Here is a 20654-nt window from a genome sequence, read left to right on the forward strand (position 1 = left end):
GGTGGTGGCCTTGTCATATGCATCATCTGTATTATATGGAGAAATACCCCCCCCCCCATTGTAGAAGTAGTGATGAGCCATCCCCTATTTTAGAAGGAATTGGGATGACCCCCATTCTAGAAAGAAGTAGTAGTCCACAAAAAACACAAAAGGTGACAAGCCAAAAAGACCCATAAAAATGACAGAGTGGATTATTGAGGCTATGGAAGAAATTATGTTTTGTTACTATTATACAAGAAGCCCAGAATTTCTGGATAGAATATATAAAAAAATATTACATGAGAAATTAGAGGAAAGAAAAATATTTGCAACAAATTCTGTCAAAAGCTTCAAATGCCAATGTGCGTTTGTTCATTAATACAACAGATTCATGAAAAACATTATATAGACCAAGAAACATCAGACTGTTTAGAAAAAGAAGTGACTGAGGAAGTATGGATATATAAAGAACAAAATCTAGAGATTTTGGAAAGCTATAAAAAGAAAAGTGGATATGGGAAAGAAAGAGAGATCTAATATGGTGCAATATTTATGCAAAGGAGAAAGCCAAACTAATCAACACAAAAAAGCAGCACCAAAGATATTTGAAAAGAAATACAGTCAAAGGCACCTAGAGATGGACAATTTCACAATACAAAAATACAAAGGAGGAATGTAGAACAGAAGATTAGTAAAGCAGAAGTTTAACAAATAGAAGCTAAAGTTATGAATACTCGTGAATTGAAGGATTTAGTTTAAAAAATCTAACACAGGTAATGTCACAGCATGCTGGAACAATGACTCCCCAAAGTAAGGAGAAACAAGGGGAGTGGGAGACTTCTGAAGAAGAAATATGGACATGGGAAAAAAGAGATTAAATATGGTGGAATACTTTTGCAAATGAGAAAGCAAAACTAATCAGTACAAGAAAGTACTACCAAAGATATTTGAAGAGGAATACAGGAAAAGTCATCTGGATATGGACAATTTACAAAGCCAAAAAATTGAAAACAAGATTATTAATGGAGAAGTTAAAGAAATAGAAACTGAAGTTATGGATTACTGCAAAGTGAAGGATTCACTGTAGAAAATCCAACTCTGGAGAAACAGGTGAAGTATAAAGCATCTGATCAGTTGTCATATGAAGATCCTTTGGAGCCTTCAGTAAGAAACCAGTAAACAGTCTGATTTAGTAAGTCTGGAGGCTTATGAATGAGCATCAGGTAATGCCTTTCCTTGCACACCACCTTCACGAGGTTTATGCCCATGGTAGTGGGCCTTGTAAGAGGTAGGGATGATGCGCTAGAATGATGCACATCCATTTCTTTTGGTAATGGTGGTTGTTCTGACTATGGAACAGACATTCTAACAAGTGCAAGGTAGATTACCCCTCATCTCTGCACAGTCTGGATTTGCTCAGCTGATAGATATGGTGCTATCAAATGATGCCAGGGGCCCCCTTGACATTGAATGACACAGGTCCCAACTGCTTTTCTTGACTGTAGCAGGAACCCATTTATAATGTCCTCTGAGTTGCAAGTGAGAAATGTCTATCCAGCGATAAAGCCATGGTTTGTATTGTCCTTCTGTCTTTCTCAGGTCTGATGATCAAAAACTCATAGAGCTCTGTCTGAAGTGTCTGAACTGTAGCAAGGAGTCTGCAGCTCCATGCTACAGTGATTTGTTTGTTTGTGTTTGTGTCTTTCGGCTTTTCCCGGTTAGGGGTCGCCACAGCAGAACTCCGGTCCGCTAATGATTGGCAGTAGATTTTTACGTGCTGGCTTGCTGGGCCTAATGCGCAACCTTCAATGAAGGAATGCCCATTCACGCATGTCACCACACAGAAGACGCTCTAACTGAGAATCGAACAGGCAACGTCTAACTGTAAGGCGACAACGCTACCGCAGCACCACCACCACAGTACTTCCATGCTACAGTGATTAAACTGACTAAATACTACATAAATGGTATCTTATTATCTTACTAACTGTAGCAAGGAATTTGCATAAGCTACTGAATACATTCAAGAAGCTGCAATATAATCAATCCTCCCATCAGGTTGTTCCCTGGGCAGCTGCGCCCAGCACCCCTCTCTAGTTATGTAGCCTTGCTATGGCCACTATACTCTACTGTCCCCGGTTGTACTCCAAGAGGAGTAATGTTTTAAACAGTATGTCTTATGAGGAGTAATGTTTTAAACAGTATGTCTTATGAGGAGTAATGTTTTAAACAGTATGTCTTATGAGGAGTAATGTTTTAAACAGTATGTCTTATGAGGAGTAATGTTTTAAACAGTATGTCTTATGAGGAGTAATGTTTTAAACAGTATGTCTTATGAGGAGTAATGTTTTAAACAGTATGTCTTATGTCTTGAGGGCGGAAGATGATTTCAGCTTCCCTTTACTGAAGGATGCTTTATAGCCATTTTGAGACACTACTGAAATTGATGCCCATGTTTTCAGATAAAGTTTGCCTATATGGCTGCTTTGTTTTGGTATGACTCATATTACCTATTTGCGTGTCCCATTTATGTTAAATAAATATAGGTTGCCTAATGCATTTTTGCTTTTGTTATCAGAACCGTGAACATTCTATACATTTTGTTTTCACTCTGGTACAATTCTGTCTTCTGTCTTACTGCTGCACACTGTGAACACTGAACACTGTCTGCGCCCTTCATTTCTGAATTTACTCTGAGAAGGAAAATGGGGACCTGCGCCCCTAATGATAACGTGGCTTCTGATGCGTACTTTTGTTTTTAAGCTGAAAGAAGATTCTTTGTGAATTTTAGACTGAATACTTTTGGAAAGGTAGCAAACCTAATTTAAAAATACTATGATTTTATGTTTGTAGAAGATTTTGTACATTGTGTTTTCTGTAAAAAAAGTCACCAAAGTGATAGATGAAGGGAAGACAGTGCACACTGTCTACCTTGCCTGGTCAAGGTCTTTGACACTATACTTCACTCAGTCGTTGTCGATAATTTTGCCAAACAGGAATTAACAATGGATTGGAAAATGGCTGACAGGTAGGAGACAGGAAGTCAGGACAAGGCTTGCTACCTCAGCAAAAAGATCTATCACAAGCTGGGTCCCACAAGGCTTTGTTCTGGGTCTGCTCTTATTTGTCATCTACTTCTCAGAAGTTAAAGCGAATGTCAAGGGCCTATGGTTGACCAAGGAACTACAAGCTGGGAGCAGTCAATGAATCAGGATTCAGTGATCCTACAGGAGGGCTTATCCCAAACAAATAAGTGGTATCAAAGTCATGGACAAAAACTATATGCCAAATGGTGCATTATTGTGTCCTCTGGAAAAATCAGTTACCCCAGGGAATTATCACATTGGCAATATGTACTTAAGATTAGACCCGGTAGTCAGGGATTTGGACACTTACATTGGCACGTGACCTAGTTTTTACCAACATATATCCATTGCTGTCAGGAAGTCCTTCCATATTGCACAGCTTATAAATATATGAAAAGCATCTAGATCCAGAAAAGTTACTGTCCCACGTTACCCAACTGCCACCAGAGAGTGCAATAATCGCTCCTTTGGTATGTACCTGCCCAGACACTAGCAATAACTAGTGCATCCACAGAGGTTCCTTATAATAATAAAAGTGTGTCAAAAGCACATGACCTAAATGGACTGCCTCAAAACCCTGTTTCTATACTCAGTCTCATAAGGTCTGCTAAGAAGCAACCTATGCCTGTCTTATAAGGCACCAACAGTTCTAGCATGAATGGAGACATCTGAAAGTCAAGTGGTATTAGAAATACCTGGTCCAGAGACCTCAATATCTTCTGTAACGCAAACATAAGGATCTAGAGGGGCAGGTATATATTCTAGAGGATACTGCTACTATGGAACAAACTCCCCATACATATAGAACAATACGTTTCCATGACCCTATTTAAGCAGAATTTGGACTTGTGGATGGGAAATAGGAAAGGTATCAAAGGACTGACCCCTATTCACCTAATGGACAGAGGCAGTACTTAAATATCCTACCTTACAGCAGAGACCCCTCATACACTGAGGATGAGACACAAACAGAATAATTAACTGCAAATGAGAAATATTTAAGTATAGCTATATGCGAGGAAAGTTAAACGCCGTGGAATAATGCAGCTGGGGGACAAACGGGAAGCTTGGCAAACCTTACAATATCCCGTTAGGGATGATAGCCTAGTACTCTCTTTATGACTCTATGAACACATAACCCTTAATGTCCTTCTGTAATGATGTCTTGAGTAGCAGCTGATGCAGATAGATTACATGTGTTAAAGAACAAATATAACAGATTCTTCAACAGTCCTGGTGATGCCTGACATTATATAATGTTTCCTTCTTGCTTTGTTTTTAAGGTCTTTCAGTTTTTTTATCTCATGAAAAGTATACAAAGCTGATTCCTGTAGCTTTTATCTGTGATTTTAGATGGCTTAGATATAACACTGCCCACATTATTAAAAAAAATGTTTCCATTGCTCACCATCTGATTATCTGCAAAACATCCCAAATATTTATGTTAACTTTCTGAATATGTAGCGTAGTTGTTCACCATGAAGAAAAAATTACATTAAATCATTAGTTAGGTTTTTGGAATGTCAGAGACCATTTCTGATTTCATACCTCTCAACTCTACATATTTTCACAGAATGTCCAGATTTTTGCCTCATATTTTCGGTCTGTTACTCATAAAATTTGTGGGGTTTTTTTACAAATCACTGGGATGATCTAAGGATTAAAGTCACTAAATAATGACATGCATTTGTGTTTTTCAGACTTCATGTCCCTCAGTAAATGCATGCTAACGCAAATCCTTTTATTCTAGCAACTTTACAAGTCTACAAGAGCAATATTTAAAGCATGTCTCTCTTTTTGGGTGTTTGTCCCCCATTACGTCAGGCTTTGTCCAGATTTCTTGCACTAAGAGGTTGAGAGGTATGTTTTTGAAGAAATCATTAGATTTTATTTTGCCTACCAGTGACTTTGAGAAATTGTGTATGTGTACCTGTGTCTGTCTGTACCTGTGTGCAGTTAGTCTTCAATAGTCCTTCAATGTGAAAATAATTAATTCGCTTAAAATGTTGGTTGTATTAAGGACTGTTTGCTCATAGAAAGTTAGTAGGTAATCTCAAATGTTGCACTGTAATCAACTCTTGTACCAAATGCCCATTTCACTCCATCCATCCCACGTTTCATCCTGAAACTGCACTCCAACTCTAATATAAATTAATCGAGTACTCACTCTGTAAGGAAATCTAGTTGTAAATCCGAACATTAAAATTTGCAAGCCCATCCTTTCCTTTCATCCATGTTATTTTCCTAAATTCTTCCTCCTCCCTTTTATTTATTTATTTTTTTATTTATTCCAGAGTTGGTATATTTAGATTGTGCTCCTTTTATGCCTTCTGTCTTCCAGGTTATAATAGATTTCTATCACTGCTCTTCAACATTTCCACTCCATTTCCCTACCTGCCCTAAGATTTGTCTTACCCAACTTTGAACACCGTCCTTCTTCATGTAAGGTTTTCAGAACACCTTGCAATACATGAGGCAGGAGCAAACTAATGTCTGGCATAATGAAACAGTGGTATTTGTAGGCTTTCAGAGCGTAGAACAGGCTATGGATGTGTGCATTCCTTTTCACATACCCAGAGTCATAAGATAATGAACAGGGCAGTTCATTCCTAAAATGATCAGTACACCTAGGTCTGTTATCCTCCATACAATGCCAGGTCCCTCTTATAAGATTAAGGACTTTACATGCAATCCTTTGAACTACAGAAATGTATGAGCTTCTTCTTCTTCTTTCGGCTTTTTCCCGGTTAGGAGTCGCCACAGTGAATCACCTGTCTGCTCATGACTGGCAGTGGAGTTTTACGGTGTTGAGTTGTCAGCCCGGCACCCAGCCTTCCACAGAAGGCACACACATGCACACACTCACACCTAGGGCCAATTTAGAGTATCCAGTCCACCTACAGCATGTCTTTGGGATGTGGGAGGAAACCGGAGCACCTGGAGGAAACCAACGCGACCACAGGGAGGACATGCAGACTCCACACAGAAGGCACCCCAGCCGAGAATAAAACCGGAGAACCCCTTGCTGTGAGGTGGCAATGCTAACCACTGCACCACCGTGGCCATCCACAGAAATTTATGTGCTATTAGAGGAAATATATACCAAGTCCAAAATTTCTCTGTGTTGAATAATTTCCTTCTATATAAGGTACAGTGATCTGGGAGTTAGTTCATTTTAAGTAGAAGGGATATAAGGGAGTCTGCGGAACAATGTTTTTAAGGTGTAACAGTAATTGCACAGTCCACTGCTGTTTCTAGTGACTCACACTCATTTGTTCGCAGTTTTGGGACTTGCACTGCTGATTTTTGAATTTCCAACAGGCCACCAGTATTTCCACTCCATACCTTTTTCTGTTCCCAGCTAAATGCATGGTTTTGTACTTTTTGTTACTAAACCCCAGCAGTCTCCTTTTCTGAACAATCGTAAAAATGATGCAGTTACCACTGCATCTCCATCTTTTCAGCGTTAGTGCTAGAACTTGCCACTATATCATTTGCAGAAGTGTTCCTAGTACACAAGTGTTTCATGTAGTGAGGCATAAACATGGAAATATTCATTCTTCAACATCCTTTCCATTTGACTGAAATTAGAGTCGGTGTAAAGGAATTCACTGACTCCCTTTAGCCAGTTAATTTCAATGGATGAAGTTTGTGCTCCCACAACTAGCCAGTTCATTTCAATGGATGAAGTTTGTGCTCCCACAACTAACCAACTAAATCTAGACAACTCAGGGTCGTAACAAGTCAGAGTGTCATATGTCAATGGAAAAGTATGCTTTTGCTTCTCGACAGGATTAAATGAAGAAGATTCAGAGAATTGTACTTCATCAAATCGCACTGTCGACAATCCCCATGTTTCAAACTTGGTCAGTGATAAGACTACTGAGACTGTTTTGACATCTAAGTGTGCACATTTCCAAACTGCTGGGTAAACAACAGACTCTTAAAAAACACCCATAATAAACATTATGTTATGTCTTTTACGTGCATTGTAGATGTTCTTCATACCTGGCACTATTTTGACCTTTGACCTCTCCAGAAATGCTGTTGCATTAATCTACTGCCATTTCTCTACTAAATCATCCGTCTTATCTGTGAATTTTTTATACATGTACCCCTCTAGTTCTTTATGGAATTAACATATATACTTGGCCTTCATAGATTATCCTGGGATTTGTAAAATTTCCTGTTGCATATCACTTACTTTCCTTTACTGTACTTCTTACACTTTTCTGCTATCTCATAACATAGCTTCAGCTGAAGCTTCTGCATCACAGGTGTTATCTTCCTTTGAACCATCTTGATTATGTCTACATACTTACAAAGATGAGACCTTCAGCGCTACCCTGACCCATTGCACTGATTTTCTGAACTTTTACTCCATCACATTCATTTTTCTTATTAAATCAAACTGCCAGGTCTTATACAGTTTTCCAGTCTTGCAAAGTCCACTATCATTTTCTACACATTGTGTAGCTGTGTCATTACATAACTTCTACATTATTAAATAAAAAGAAACATGTTTTTGCTTGACAATCTGCAATATCACTAAAAACACATTATATTAGGTTGTGGCAAACCATTGGCAAGTACGCTTTTAAATGAGGGAAAAACATTTCCTGTTAACATGTATGTCTTATTAACAAGCTATTGACTTACCCATGTTATAAAATGCTAACTCATTCAGTCTGTGTAATCTGTTCACAAATTCTTTGCTTGGTACCTTGTAAAAGATTTGTGAAAGTTTAAACATCTTGTGTAACTTTTTATTAAACATGATGAAATTCTCCACAATATCTTGCTTCGATTGCCATGTGCAGGCAGTACATGATTACATTACTGTGTGTGCAGGATCGCATTATGGTACAATGAATACACAATGGAGGAACATGTTTATAACCCAGCACCTCCTAAACCTCTGGGGGGAAAAAAAACTTAACTTCCCCTTGCATTTTAAGCAGTGTGACTCACTATATCCCTTTAAACATAAACTAGATGACTGGATTTGTATCCAGAAATTTACTCCAGCATTGACTGGTAAGGCTAGGGAAATGACGTGTTGTATAAGGGATGGTACTTTAGAGTGATCATGAAACGCATTGGCCTTTGAATTAATTATTTGGGAAAATATGTGTTAAATTAACAGTTTGGACAAAATATGTGAGATAGCATTTTGAAAAATTGCTAATTTAAATAACAGCAATTACCACTTCAATCTCTTTGTGTTGAGCCCCAGTTTTCAAGGTAGCCAAAGCCCTGTCATGTACTAACTTGCTCATCTATTTACTGAAGCCCATAATGTGATATTCCCTTTCCTTATATCACGAACATTCAGTAATTCCAACAATAATACAATGTATGCTAGTAACCAGAGACTCTTCCCGGAGAATGATGACAGTCGGAGCAAGGTCTTCTACTGATCTCCACTGATCTTTACTAATTACCTTACTAATTACCTACTTTACAGCTGAGACCCATTCCTCTAGTCAGAACCATACATCCTTTACCATTTGGGTAGTTTTTACTCCAACCAATATTGCATCCCTTAGCTATCTAACTTGCATTCTGTAAAGCATTAGCTGAAGGTGCTGCTAAGAGATTTTTTGGGCATTAAAGTTCACATAATTACCATACTTCAATTAATATTCTGAACAAGTGATTATTCACTGCATATCATTTTTTTACAACTGTTTAAAATTGTTCCATAAAGAAATGGAAGTGTACAGAAATACATGGGCATCTCTAAATATTTATTATGTAGGTTTCATTGCTTATTTTATGTTATATCTACCTGTGAGCATTATGGAGGCTATTAATTCTAACAAATGAATTTGAAAGAAAGAAAGCTAGCTTATGGCAGACTTCTACTCTTTCAATTAGATTTTGCAACTGCCTCAGCAAGTAAATTTTCCTCTGGGCATTGGAATGTAGAAATAAAAACAGACTGCGGCAGCCCTGACCCTTTTCTAATAATGTCAAATATTGTGAAAATGCTCTTGACACGTTTAGTGTTTGTGTGACTAGTATTACAAATCAGTTTAAATTATGACTGATCCAGAGACTAGCATCTGGTGGGATTTATAGCTAGAATGTATGAATGCCTAAGGGGGACAAAAGAAATGGGATTAGAGGTGTGCAGCTTCAAATCCGTTAACGTTGCAGGCATTCAGGCATGAAGCCAAACTGCACTATCGAAGTCAATTGCATTAAGAACAAAACACTAACAGAAACTAAAGAGAAAAAAATAAAGTATCTTTTATAATGATCATTTTATGTTGCTGTATGTTGATGTTTCTTAGGAAATTATACTTTGTGTCTGCTTCATAAAATATTTGTGTATATAAAAACATGACAAATACTTTCCATACATTTTAGAGAGCCTAATGAGAAAAACTAAATGTTTCTGATTTTATCTGTTTATTTATATTTTACTTAGACCTCGTTTAAACATGAAAGTCTCTTAATGTTTTCCATGCTTAATTTTAGATACAACCAGATCATTAAAGTCTGTAGTCTTAAACCAGATTTTGAAATCCTTACTTACGGTGACAAGACAGAAGTAAGTAACCATTGCATTTGCAGATTCATTGTGTTAGTAATGTTGTGTTTTTCTACCTCAGCACCTTTTAGGGTAGCAGTTCCCTGCTGTTTAAAGTAAGGAGCAGGTGTGTTTCATTCTTTTTACACTGAATATAGTTTCAGTTTTGTTTGGTGTACATTATTACTCACTGCAAAATTAACTGGACTATGGCCATTCCTCTGGTATATTAAATTTCCTTAGGAGATGTGTTCAGCTTCCAGAAACGTGATTAATATTTCATATCAGAAAGCACAAATAAAATCATGTTTACCTTTGAAAGTTCAGTCAGAAAAATGTTCACTAACCGCAAGTGATTGCTATTAGTTATAAGCTATTGACGAGACTTCAACAAATAGATAATTAGTGATCACAAAGGAGAAAAATGTAACTCTGAATATAAAAAGTCTGTGACAACAAATGTCACTGAGAAATCAGCATTCATGAACTTGACTACTTATTTGCTCACAAAATGGTAGTATTTTTCTGCTAATGACAATTTCCAAGGACAATTACACAGCTGTTTGAAGTCAATGTTGATATTAAATCATACATTTGTGTTGTGTGCCTTACGTTAGAGTGTTACGTTCTAAACAGAGGTAACTCCAGTTTAGAAGTCATTAAATATTTGTTGAGATGTTATCAGAACTACAAATAGGTGCTAGTAAAGGAAAATATGTGTTGACCAATAAAGATCCTTTAAAGGTTAAAGGTAAAATATTGTTTAATTGCAGATTTGTTATTACGCTCTTCTTCACTGATGCCAATTACAGGCATGTTTCTATAAATTAGTGATGTAGTAAGTCGTTGCATTAAAACAACATCCTTTATCATTATCATTGCTGGTAAAAGGCTTATAGCAGAGTTAACCGTCCACAAACTAAGTGGGCAGAAAAGAAATGGGATTCAAATATTAAAGTGCCAATTTATGACTCGGGAGGCTTAGGTATGATTCCCATCACTTACTGATCATCAGATGAGTGACTGTTTAACGTATGTGTTTGCGCACAGCTATGTCCTTTTTTAACTCATTTAAGCCTAGAACATTAATGGTGCTGTTTTCCATTTTACTGCATTAGTTGTATGGATTGTTTTTTTTTTTTTTCATTCAAGCATACAACATTTGAAAGGCAGATGCTATATTTGTTTAATTTCAAATATTTTTTTCATATTTAAAAGTAAGTCTGACCTGACCCATAGCAAAGCTAAGGAAAGAGGTGGGGAGAGCAGCTGCCCCAGACAATAATTACTAAGGGGGTGAAACTGGTAACTTTTTTTGAGGTCCTGACCATTACCTTGCAGAAGTACATGCATTCTCCGTATGCATTTAAGTAAGCACAACTGCACTTTTGTGACTGTTTAAATGCTTAGATCACAGTCAGTATGTGATGACAGCAAATAACTGTTATGTATGCAGATAGCAGCTCTTTGTTATGCTCATATGGACTAAGTTAGGTAAAAGTAACAGTATTTTCATTGTTATAGTAAAGCATAAAGGCAACAATTCGCAGCATTGCATGAATGAAAGCAACTGCCATCTGTGAATACAACAAACATTACAGGAGAGCTATGGAGACCTGAATATCCTTGGCTGTTCACATTTCTTTTGTCCTGAAATTGTTTAACTTTGGTTGAAAGGGGTGTAATTTGGGGGAATGCATATATACATACGTACATACAAAATAGAAATAATTCAGGCACGGACAGTAATGCCCTTTTAGCCTGCCAATATTCCAAACCAGTTAGTCCCATAATAAGGTCCAAGTTGCTCTTAAAAACAAACTAGTACATGCTTTAATGTAATTTGGTAGTCAGTTCCATGCATCAGCTATTCAGTGAGAGAGCCAATTAGTACACTTCTCATTCCTGTCTTCTACGCAGGTTGTATGATGAGTGTCTACAACCTTTTGATAACCACAAACATTCCCAGAGGTAGCTCACCCTAAATGTCCTGTATACCTGAATAAGATGAGACACTGTATGAATTCAGATATTTTAGTCTGTCATAATAACTTTTTCACATCAATGGATGTCCTTAGTAAATCTCCACTGTACTCTTTACATTTTGCTAATGCTTGTTTTCTTATAAGACTTCCATATTGTTATTCCATACTCACGGTTTGGCTGCTCTAATGTAACCAACAAAGAGTAATTTCATTTCTGCAACCTTTTGATAACCACAAACATTCCCAGAGGTAGCTCACTCTAAATGTCCTGTATACCTGAATAAGATGAGACACTGTATGAATTCAGATATTTTAGTCTGTCATAATAACTTTTTCACATCAATGGATGTCCTTAGTAAATCTCCACTGTACTCTTTACATTTTGCTAATGCTTGTTTTCTTATAAGACTTCCATATTGTTATTCCATACTCACGGTTTGGCTGCTCTAATGTAACCAACAAAGAGTAATTTCATTTCTACAACCTTTTGATAACCACAAACATTCCCAGAGGTAGCTCACTCTAAATGTCCTGTATACCTGAATAAGATGAGACACTGTATGAATTCAGATATTTTAGTCTGTCATAATAACTTTTTCACATCAATGGATGTCCTTAGTAAATCTCCACTGTACTCTTTACATTTTGCTAATGCTTGTTTTCTTATAAGACTTCCATATTGTTATTCCATACTCACGGTTTGGCTGCTCTAATGTAACCAACAAACAGTAATTTCATTTCTACAACCTTTTGATAACCACAAACATTCCCAGAGGTAGCTCACTCTAAATGTCCTGTATACCTGAATAAGATGAGACACTGTATGAATTCAGATATTTTAGTCTGTCATAATAACTTTTTCACATCAATGGATGTCCTTAGTATGTCTCCACTGTACTCTTTACATTTTGCTAATGCTTGTTTTCTTATAAGACTTCCATATTGTTATTCCATACTCACGGTTTGGCTGCTCTAATGTAACTAACAAACAGTAATTTCATTTTGGATTTCCTAAATCTTTTTATACAACCTATAGTTCTATAACTATCACTAAGTAATTGGTAAATTTGATTTGAAAAACTCAAAGCTGGATCTAACCACATACCCAAGTCTTTAAATGAAACTACAGTTTCAATCCCTGTGTGCTGTATTAAATATTCACCTTTCAGTCTGTCTCCAAAATCTGTTATGCTTAGTTTTTAATGTATGTATCACCATTTTATTCTCATGTGCCCAAATGCTCAATTTAGTAAAGTTCTTTTGCGGACATGCCCTGTCTGTAACACATGTAATCAGTTTACCCATTTTCTAGACATCTGCATACAGACTGTAGAACACCACATATGAAAAAGATTTGAAAGATACAACAAAAATAAGTATGAGCCTAGGACAGAACCCCATGGGACACCCTGATTGTAACTTAGAATTTCAGCTGTCCAATTGCTGTATGATAACTTGCCGTGTCCTATATATGAGCCATGCAGCTATCCAGCTTACCAAGATTACATCACTACCTAGTTTATCTAATATACTAATTGGTGTTTATTGTATAACCCTATGAAATGCTGAAGTTAAGTCTACATGAATTACACCACAAAACAAGTTTTCATTTATAGCTGTTATCATGCTATTATGGAACATCATATTATAATTGATTATAGACTTATTTTCAACATATGCATGCTGATATATGATTTCAAGTCCCAGCCTTTCCAATTCTGACAATAATAGCCTTCTATGTCATTTTTAAAACATGAAAGTGGTTATGGGTCTGCAATACTCTGGATTTCGTGTATTCCCCTTTCCCTTTAAGCATACCTCTCAGCTGTTCAGAATTTCACCTCATATTTTTGGTCTGTTCATGATACAATCTGTGGTTTTCAGGCAAATCACAGAGGATTGAAGTCATTAAATAACAACATACATTTTGAGTTTCAGACTTCATATCCTTCAGAAAATGTACGCTAATGCAAACCCTCTTAGTCTGTCAACTTCTTAAGTTTATAAGATCAATATTTATAATCTGTCCCTATTTTTTCCTCACTACTTTAGGCTTTATCCAGATTTCTTGTACTAAGGTTGAGTGGTACACTCCAAAGATAGATTTAACAAGTACATGTCTCCAGTCTTGAGGAATCTTCCCATACTTAAATGAAAAACAAATATAATGGTACTATAAGTTTATGTGAAAGTGTTCTCAGGTCATTACAACTAATTCTTTCTCCTCTGTGTGGTTTGTTTTGGTACAGTTTGCATAGTTCTTTTTCAAAGTAATCAAATTTAATTTCAGTATCTGATGCTACCTGGACATTTCTAGGATAGTTTATCATCTCCTTTGTGGAGCCAAACTGCTTTGCATAAGATATTGTACATTTATCAATAATCTGTTGTGTAGGAGAATACATTTTAAAATCTACACACAGTTTATCAATTTGTATGTCTTTACTCCTACCATATTGTATACATCTATAAAATGGCTTTGTATTATGCCCAATATCTTTATATAAATTTTCTTGATCCTGTCTCACACTGTTTAATTTGTCTAGCTTGTTTATTTCAGTTTTGAAAACCATCTTTTCCATTTCCTATTTTTTGTCTCATCTTTAATCAAGTACCCTTTTCTTATAGAAATATATCTTCCTGCCTTTATATACCTAGATCCTGATAATTTAACACTGTTCTTAGTTTTTGCATTCAAACAATTTCTCTTTCAAAAATTGCCATATTCCTTCTCCATGTTTCCACTGAATACATCACTCCAATTACTTTTATATAATGACTATTTTGATTCCATGTTAATCTTCTATGCACTGGTTTAGATTTTAGTTTGGCAGAATTATCTAGCAACACTTTAACCTTGATCAGTGCCAAGGATACCAATTGGACTAGCTACAGTTCTGACTCCAAGCAATGCCATTCCTCATTAATATCACACCTCATTAATAGAGAGGCAGGTATGAATGAGTTAAAATATGCGATGAATTCAGCTAGTATAATGTAGCAGTTTTTCATTTTTTTCAGAGTACAGCTTACTACACAACTTACTTACTTACTTCTACAAATCATCCAACATTTGATTAAATGTTTATCAAAGATATGGAAATGTCTTAAAGCATTGGATCTGTATTGTATAATACATTTTATTGAAAGTCAAACAATGAATCTGTCTGCACTTCATGTGGCTTTTATTATACTGTTTTCCTCTTATTATCTAGTTATCAACAGATTTTTCAGTATTTTTATCATTATGTCTTAGTCTTTCGAATTTGACTGGTTAGGGGTCGCCACAGTGGAATGACGGTCCGCTTATGATTGGCAGTAGATGTTTACAGTGCCGAGGTGCCAGCCCGACGCCCAACCTTCAACAAAGGCACACCCATTCATGCACGCACCTACCTGCATGTCTTTAAATGTCACTCGAACATGGGATGACATACAGACTCCACACAGAAGGCGCTCCACCCAAGAATCGAACCGGAGAACCTCTTGCTGTGAGACGACAATGCTAACCTCTGCACCACCACGACCTTAGTGTATCCTTACCAGACTTTTATTTTATTACATAATGAGAGTTTTTATCGTTATGCAATAAAACAAAAGTCTGGTAAGGATTTCTTTGTTTTAGTGTATAAATAAATTGATACAATGTAATAAATTTTGTGTTGCAGAATAATACTGGGCTTTTAAGTGCAATCTCAGTTATTCCTGTTCTCATATATAAAACACATGCTGCCTTTAGCTGACTTACTGACACAGAGGTAGAGTATCCATATGTACCACAAGTGACCTACATTTGGGAATGGATTCAGGGTCTCAGGGTGGGTGGTCAGTTAGGGCAGGGTAGGTTGATGCTTCCTATCCTGGGAGAAATCTATGAAGTCTAATACTCCTTTGTGGAGACTAGAGGGCATAAAAGTATTGTCATTAGCATAAGTAAAAGGGAATGTAGCAGCAATCCAGTACCTGGCATGCAGCAGCACACATTAGTGATGTGATGTCATTGCAAACTTCCTCTGGTTAGGGATGTTGACAGCTACTGATGAATGAAGGCTGCCTACCACTTTTCTCCATTGACACCTCACATCCCTTTTCCTAATACATAAACAACTGTCATGTTCCACCTCCCAAGGCATCAGGATGCTCACCAGGTTATGTCTGAGATCTTAACTGACGAGTCAGAAGAATCAGGAGAGGGGACCGATATCAGTACACACGCTAAATACCCAGAGTAGTTAGATGGATTTGAGTGGACCGAGATCAGTACACAAGCTAAATACCCAGAGTGGTTAGATGGATTTGAGTGGACCGAGATCAGTACACAAGCTAAATACCCAGAGTAGTTAGATGGATTTGAGTGGACTGAGATCAGTACACAAGCTAAATACCCAGAGTAGTTAGATGGATTTGAGTGGACTGAGATCAGTACACAAGCTAAATACCCAGAGTAGTTAGATGGATTTGCGTGGACCGAGATCAGTACACAAGCTAAATACCCAGAGTAGTTAGATGGATTTGAGTGAACCGAGATCAGTACACAAGCTAAATACCCAGAGTAGTTAGATGGATTTGAGTGGACCGAGATCAGTACACAAGCTAAATACCCAGAGTAGTTAGATGGATTTGAGTGGACCGAGATCAGTACACAAGCTAAATACCCAGAGTAGTTAGATGGATTTGAGTGGACCGAGATCAGTACACAAGCTAAATACCCAGAGTAGTTAGATGGATTTGAGTGGACCGAGATCAGTACACAAGCTAAATACCCAGAGTAGTTAGATGGATTTGAGTGGACCGAGATCAGTACACAAGCTAAATACCCAGAGTAGTTAGATGGATTTGAGTGGACCGAGATCAGTGCACAAGCTAAATACCCAGAGTAGTTAGATAGATTTGCGTGGACCGAGATCAGTACACAAGCTAAATACCCAGAGTAGTTAGATGGATTTGAGTGAACCGAGATCAGTACACAAGCTAAATACCCAGAGTAGTTAGATGGATTTGAGTGGACCGAGTTCAGTACACAAGCTAAACACCCAGAGTAGTTAGATGAATTTCAGGTGCATGATGAAGGATCTGAATATGAATGAAAAAACAAAAAAATAAAAATAAGTTAAAAAGTAAACAAATTCAGTCTTGTTGACTGAGAACTAGAAAGTTATTTCTTTACAACGTTAGCTGATTCCTGTAACTTAATACAATTAATTTGGAACTTTTGTCCTTATGCCAGTGTTAAAAAGGATCTTGGACTGTATGAGGAACAATAATAGTATTTAGTTTTAACAGATGACAATGTGAACTTCATGAGCCTGAAACAAAGTAGCAACAAGCAGGTAAATGCACACAGTAGACATGCTACACAGAAAAGGCTTGCTTTTTTATAAACACATCCAGGCAAAGGGTAAAAAGGTCATACAGAAAAGCCAAAATGCCAGCAACAAAGATCCCAGGTAAACTGGAGTCTTCACTGTGTAATACCTTAAAACTCCTTTGAAGAATTCACACACACACATATTGGATATGCAAATGGCCCCTTAAGGGTATTCAACTTCCAACTTTAAGATGTCTGAGTGCTCAATGAGTTTTTATTTTCTAAAATGTTAATGACACAATGCATTCAGGATTTTACTTTAAACTGATATTAATTTGATAAAAATAGATACTACACTAGATTCATATGTAACTAATAAGCAAACAGTCTAGGATATCACTGATGCCACAATTTTCCAGGTTCCCTATTATTTAAGCAAACGTTCAATATTACTAATGCTGCTTTATCAACAGCTAAATGTCAAAAAGGCCAAATCCCAAATAAATGGAACAGAGATTTTTTTTGTAAAAATAATCACTGAGTCATTTTTGGGACTTTGCCGTTTCCTCCATTGTGGTGCAATCTCGGAGTTGGTATATTTAAGTAGGGGGTGTGTGGGGAGCACACCCCCCACATCGGGGGTGTAGGGGTGAAGCCCCCAGTTTATTTTGTGTGTGTTTTTTTTTGCAGCCTAACGATTTTTTTCCCTGGGAAAAAAAATTGCTGTTCCGTTTGTTCTGGACTTGGCCTTTTCAACATTAAGCTGTCATTATAGTGGCGTTCACAATTTTGAACATTCACTTATTTAATAGGGAAGCAATTTTCCAGTTACCTCAAATAACTGTCTTGTTATGTGACTTGCACAATGTCACACAGTAAGCAAATGAAGGCTGAAAATAGTGCTTATTTTCAACTATTTTCTGCACTTCTTTTTAACTAAAACAATATTTGCTGCATATCTGTTTAAACTGTGAAACTGTTTTTTAGTCTTAATGAATTGAATTCTTACCCCTGTTCTGATCTTTGCCTCCTTTTTGTTTCTCTGCTTGTTCTGTTTTACTTGTTGATACACTTGTAAAATACTATCACAGAGCTAAATCTAGTACTATTTGTGACCTTTGGAGCTTGTAGTACAGTTAACCTTTTGTCTAGAGAGGCCTAGCTGTTGCTTCATGTGAGGAAGTTTCAGTTTTGTCTGATCTGGCTAGAGTTACTGCTACTGGGCTCTGTTTTAATGTGTTTTTGATTGGATAAGTTGAACTTTGGCTGGCCCCTGTTTCTCTGCTTTAAATAGCCAGTGTTTAAACCAGTTTGTGCTTATTTGCTCAAAGCTGCAGTGATTTAGACCTTCTGCCCTTGCTCTGCTGTTCTCCAAAACCTGCTGTGAGACTACAAAAGTGAAGTGCTTGTTTTTAACTTTCTGCACTTCTGATTAACTAAAACAATATTCGCTACATATCTGTTTAAACTGTGCAACTGTCTGTTAGGCTTAGTGAATTGAATCCTTACCTCTCTTCTGATCTTTGTCTCCTTTTTGTTTCTCTAATTGTTCTTTTCATTTTACTTGTTGATGCACTTGAAAAACTCTAGCATAAAGCTGAATCTAGTACTGTTTGTGACCCTTGGAGCTTGTAGTACAGTTAATCTTTTGTCTAGAGGGGCCTAAGTGTTGCTTCGTGGGAGGGAGTTTCACTTTTGTCTGATCTGGCTTGAGTTACTGCTACAGGGCTCTGTTGTAAGGTGTTTTTGATTGGATAATTTGAACTTTGGCTGGTTCCTGTTTCTCTGCTTTAAATAGCCAGTGTTTAAACCAATTTGTGCTTCTTTACTCAAAAATGCAGTGAGTTAGACATTCTGCCCTTGCTCTGCTGTTCTCCAAAACCAGCTGTGAGGCTGCAAAAGATAAATGCTTATTTTCAACTGTTTTCTACACTTCTGATTAACTAAAACAAATATTTGCTGCATATCTGTTTAAACTGTGCAACTGTTTTTTAGGCTTAATGAATTGAATCCTTACCTGCCCGCCCAACTATTGTTGTGGTAGTAAGCTTTGTGGCTCTTGAGTTGCCCTTCTCTACTATAAATTTGATATTGGATACTCCTCCTAGTCCCATTGCATCAGCTCATTCTACTGAGTACAGTGAGATCAGTTGTGAAGGCCCATCCATTGCATCAGCTCATTCTACTGAGTACAGTGAGAGCAGTTGTGAAGGCCCACCCATTGCATCAGCTCATTCTACTGAGTACAGTGAGAACAGTTGTAAAGGCCCACCCCTTTAGCTTCTTAACCTTGAATTATCTTATGTCTCCTCACTTGCTACTTACAAAAAATTGTACTTAGGTGTTCAGCTGCATTTAGTTTATCACATTTCATAGCCTGATTAAATTGATGGCAGTATTCTTCTGAATTGCTGCTTTATTTGAGCTGTTTTTCTGTTGTGATGTGAGCTAATTTAACACATTTGCACCGTTTTAAATAAGTTAACTAATTAACTGCATTTCATTACTGTTTAACTGTTTTTCATTGCTATTTACTGCAATTTATTACTGTTTAACTGCATTTCATTACTGGATAACTGTATTTTTTCATAATATGAGTTCTGTTTTAGTCTGTACGTGTTTAATTTGTGACTTTTTGTGAGTTTTACTGTGTTCTAACCTTACATTGAGTAGCATAGTCTGGATACAAGGTTTGTTCAATCCAGAGCTGTTTGTTTTTGCCTTCTGTGTTTCTGGCAGCCATCTTGTGTTTGTCTTCTGTGTTTCGGGCAGGCATCTTGTGTTGGTGGGGGCCTATCTCCTCTGCTAGTGAGAGTAGCAGGGCTGTCTGGACCTTGTCTGGCACAGGCTGGTAACGAAAGCAGGAACTAGCAAGATTAGCTAGATTTCTGTGTTACTAGAACCTTCTATTTTTTGTGGTATTTAAACCCCACATTTGAGCTGGTTTGGGCTTGTTTGCATGTCATGCACCACAGCTGTATTGTTTTTAACACACTGCAAGGTATTCCAGCTATAATTTTTCCCTTTGTAACACTTGTGTGATCACTTAGTAGTACTTTTCTTAGACCTGCCACCATTTAACCCCTTAGCTCTCTCTGGCCTCTCTCCCTCAGATTCTGACAAATATGGTTGGACACTTTCCTACGGTTTCTCCTGCCAGTCTGGTTGATATGGGCATCCTGAGACACAGTAGCAACTGCCTCATGTACACAGACAACCCTCTACTACTACCACCTTTATACACAATTTGTGAGAGATGCATTTACATTAAGAACCTAGAGTCTATGCTGTCTCACTCACAAACCAGTATACAGCACTGAGAAGGTTGTCAACACAAACACCACACCTCAAACACCACCCACACCCGCACAACACACACTCACATATGTAGAGGTCCTCAACAAAAACATAGCCAAACAAAAGAGATGTCCGAGGCAAAAACACACATGAACCCCACTGCCCAACACAGCACACAGAGTCCACACACTTGTGTCTCACAGCCACTAAGGCCTAAACATAAAACAAACATATTAGTCATTGGAGACTCCATTGTGTGACACACAGATGTGCCCCTCACCAGTCTGGATAAGGAGAAAGTCACAGTTAGTTGTTTGTCAGGTGCCAGAATCCACCATTTCACACATGCACTCAAGTCTCTCAACAACAAGTACTGTTATGACTCTGTCATATTCCATGTTGGTGTGAATGACTTGAGATGTACCTCCCTGGATTATATGAAGAGAGACATGATCGAGCTC

General features: G+C 37.3%; 1 protein-coding gene across 1 annotated transcript in view; it reads left to right on the plus strand.

The window, feature by feature from the left end:
* The window catches only part of ABCC12 (ATP binding cassette subfamily C member 12), a 1155696-nt gene that overhangs the window by 709877 nt on the left and 425165 nt on the right, over positions 1-20654 (plus strand). Inside the window, exon 14 of the mRNA XM_044081948.1 lies at positions 9552-9624. Within this exon, the coding sequence (XP_043937883.1) occupies positions 9552-9624 (73 nt within the window). The remainder of the gene's footprint in view (positions 1-9551; positions 9625-20654) is intronic.

The sequence above is a fragment of the Protopterus annectens genome, chromosome 8.part1, assembly GCF_019279795.1.
Source record: "Protopterus annectens isolate FY-2018-M chromosome 8.part1, PAN1.0, whole genome shotgun sequence".
Classification (NCBI taxonomy): Eukaryota; Metazoa; Chordata; order Ceratodontiformes; family Protopteridae; genus Protopterus; species Protopterus annectens.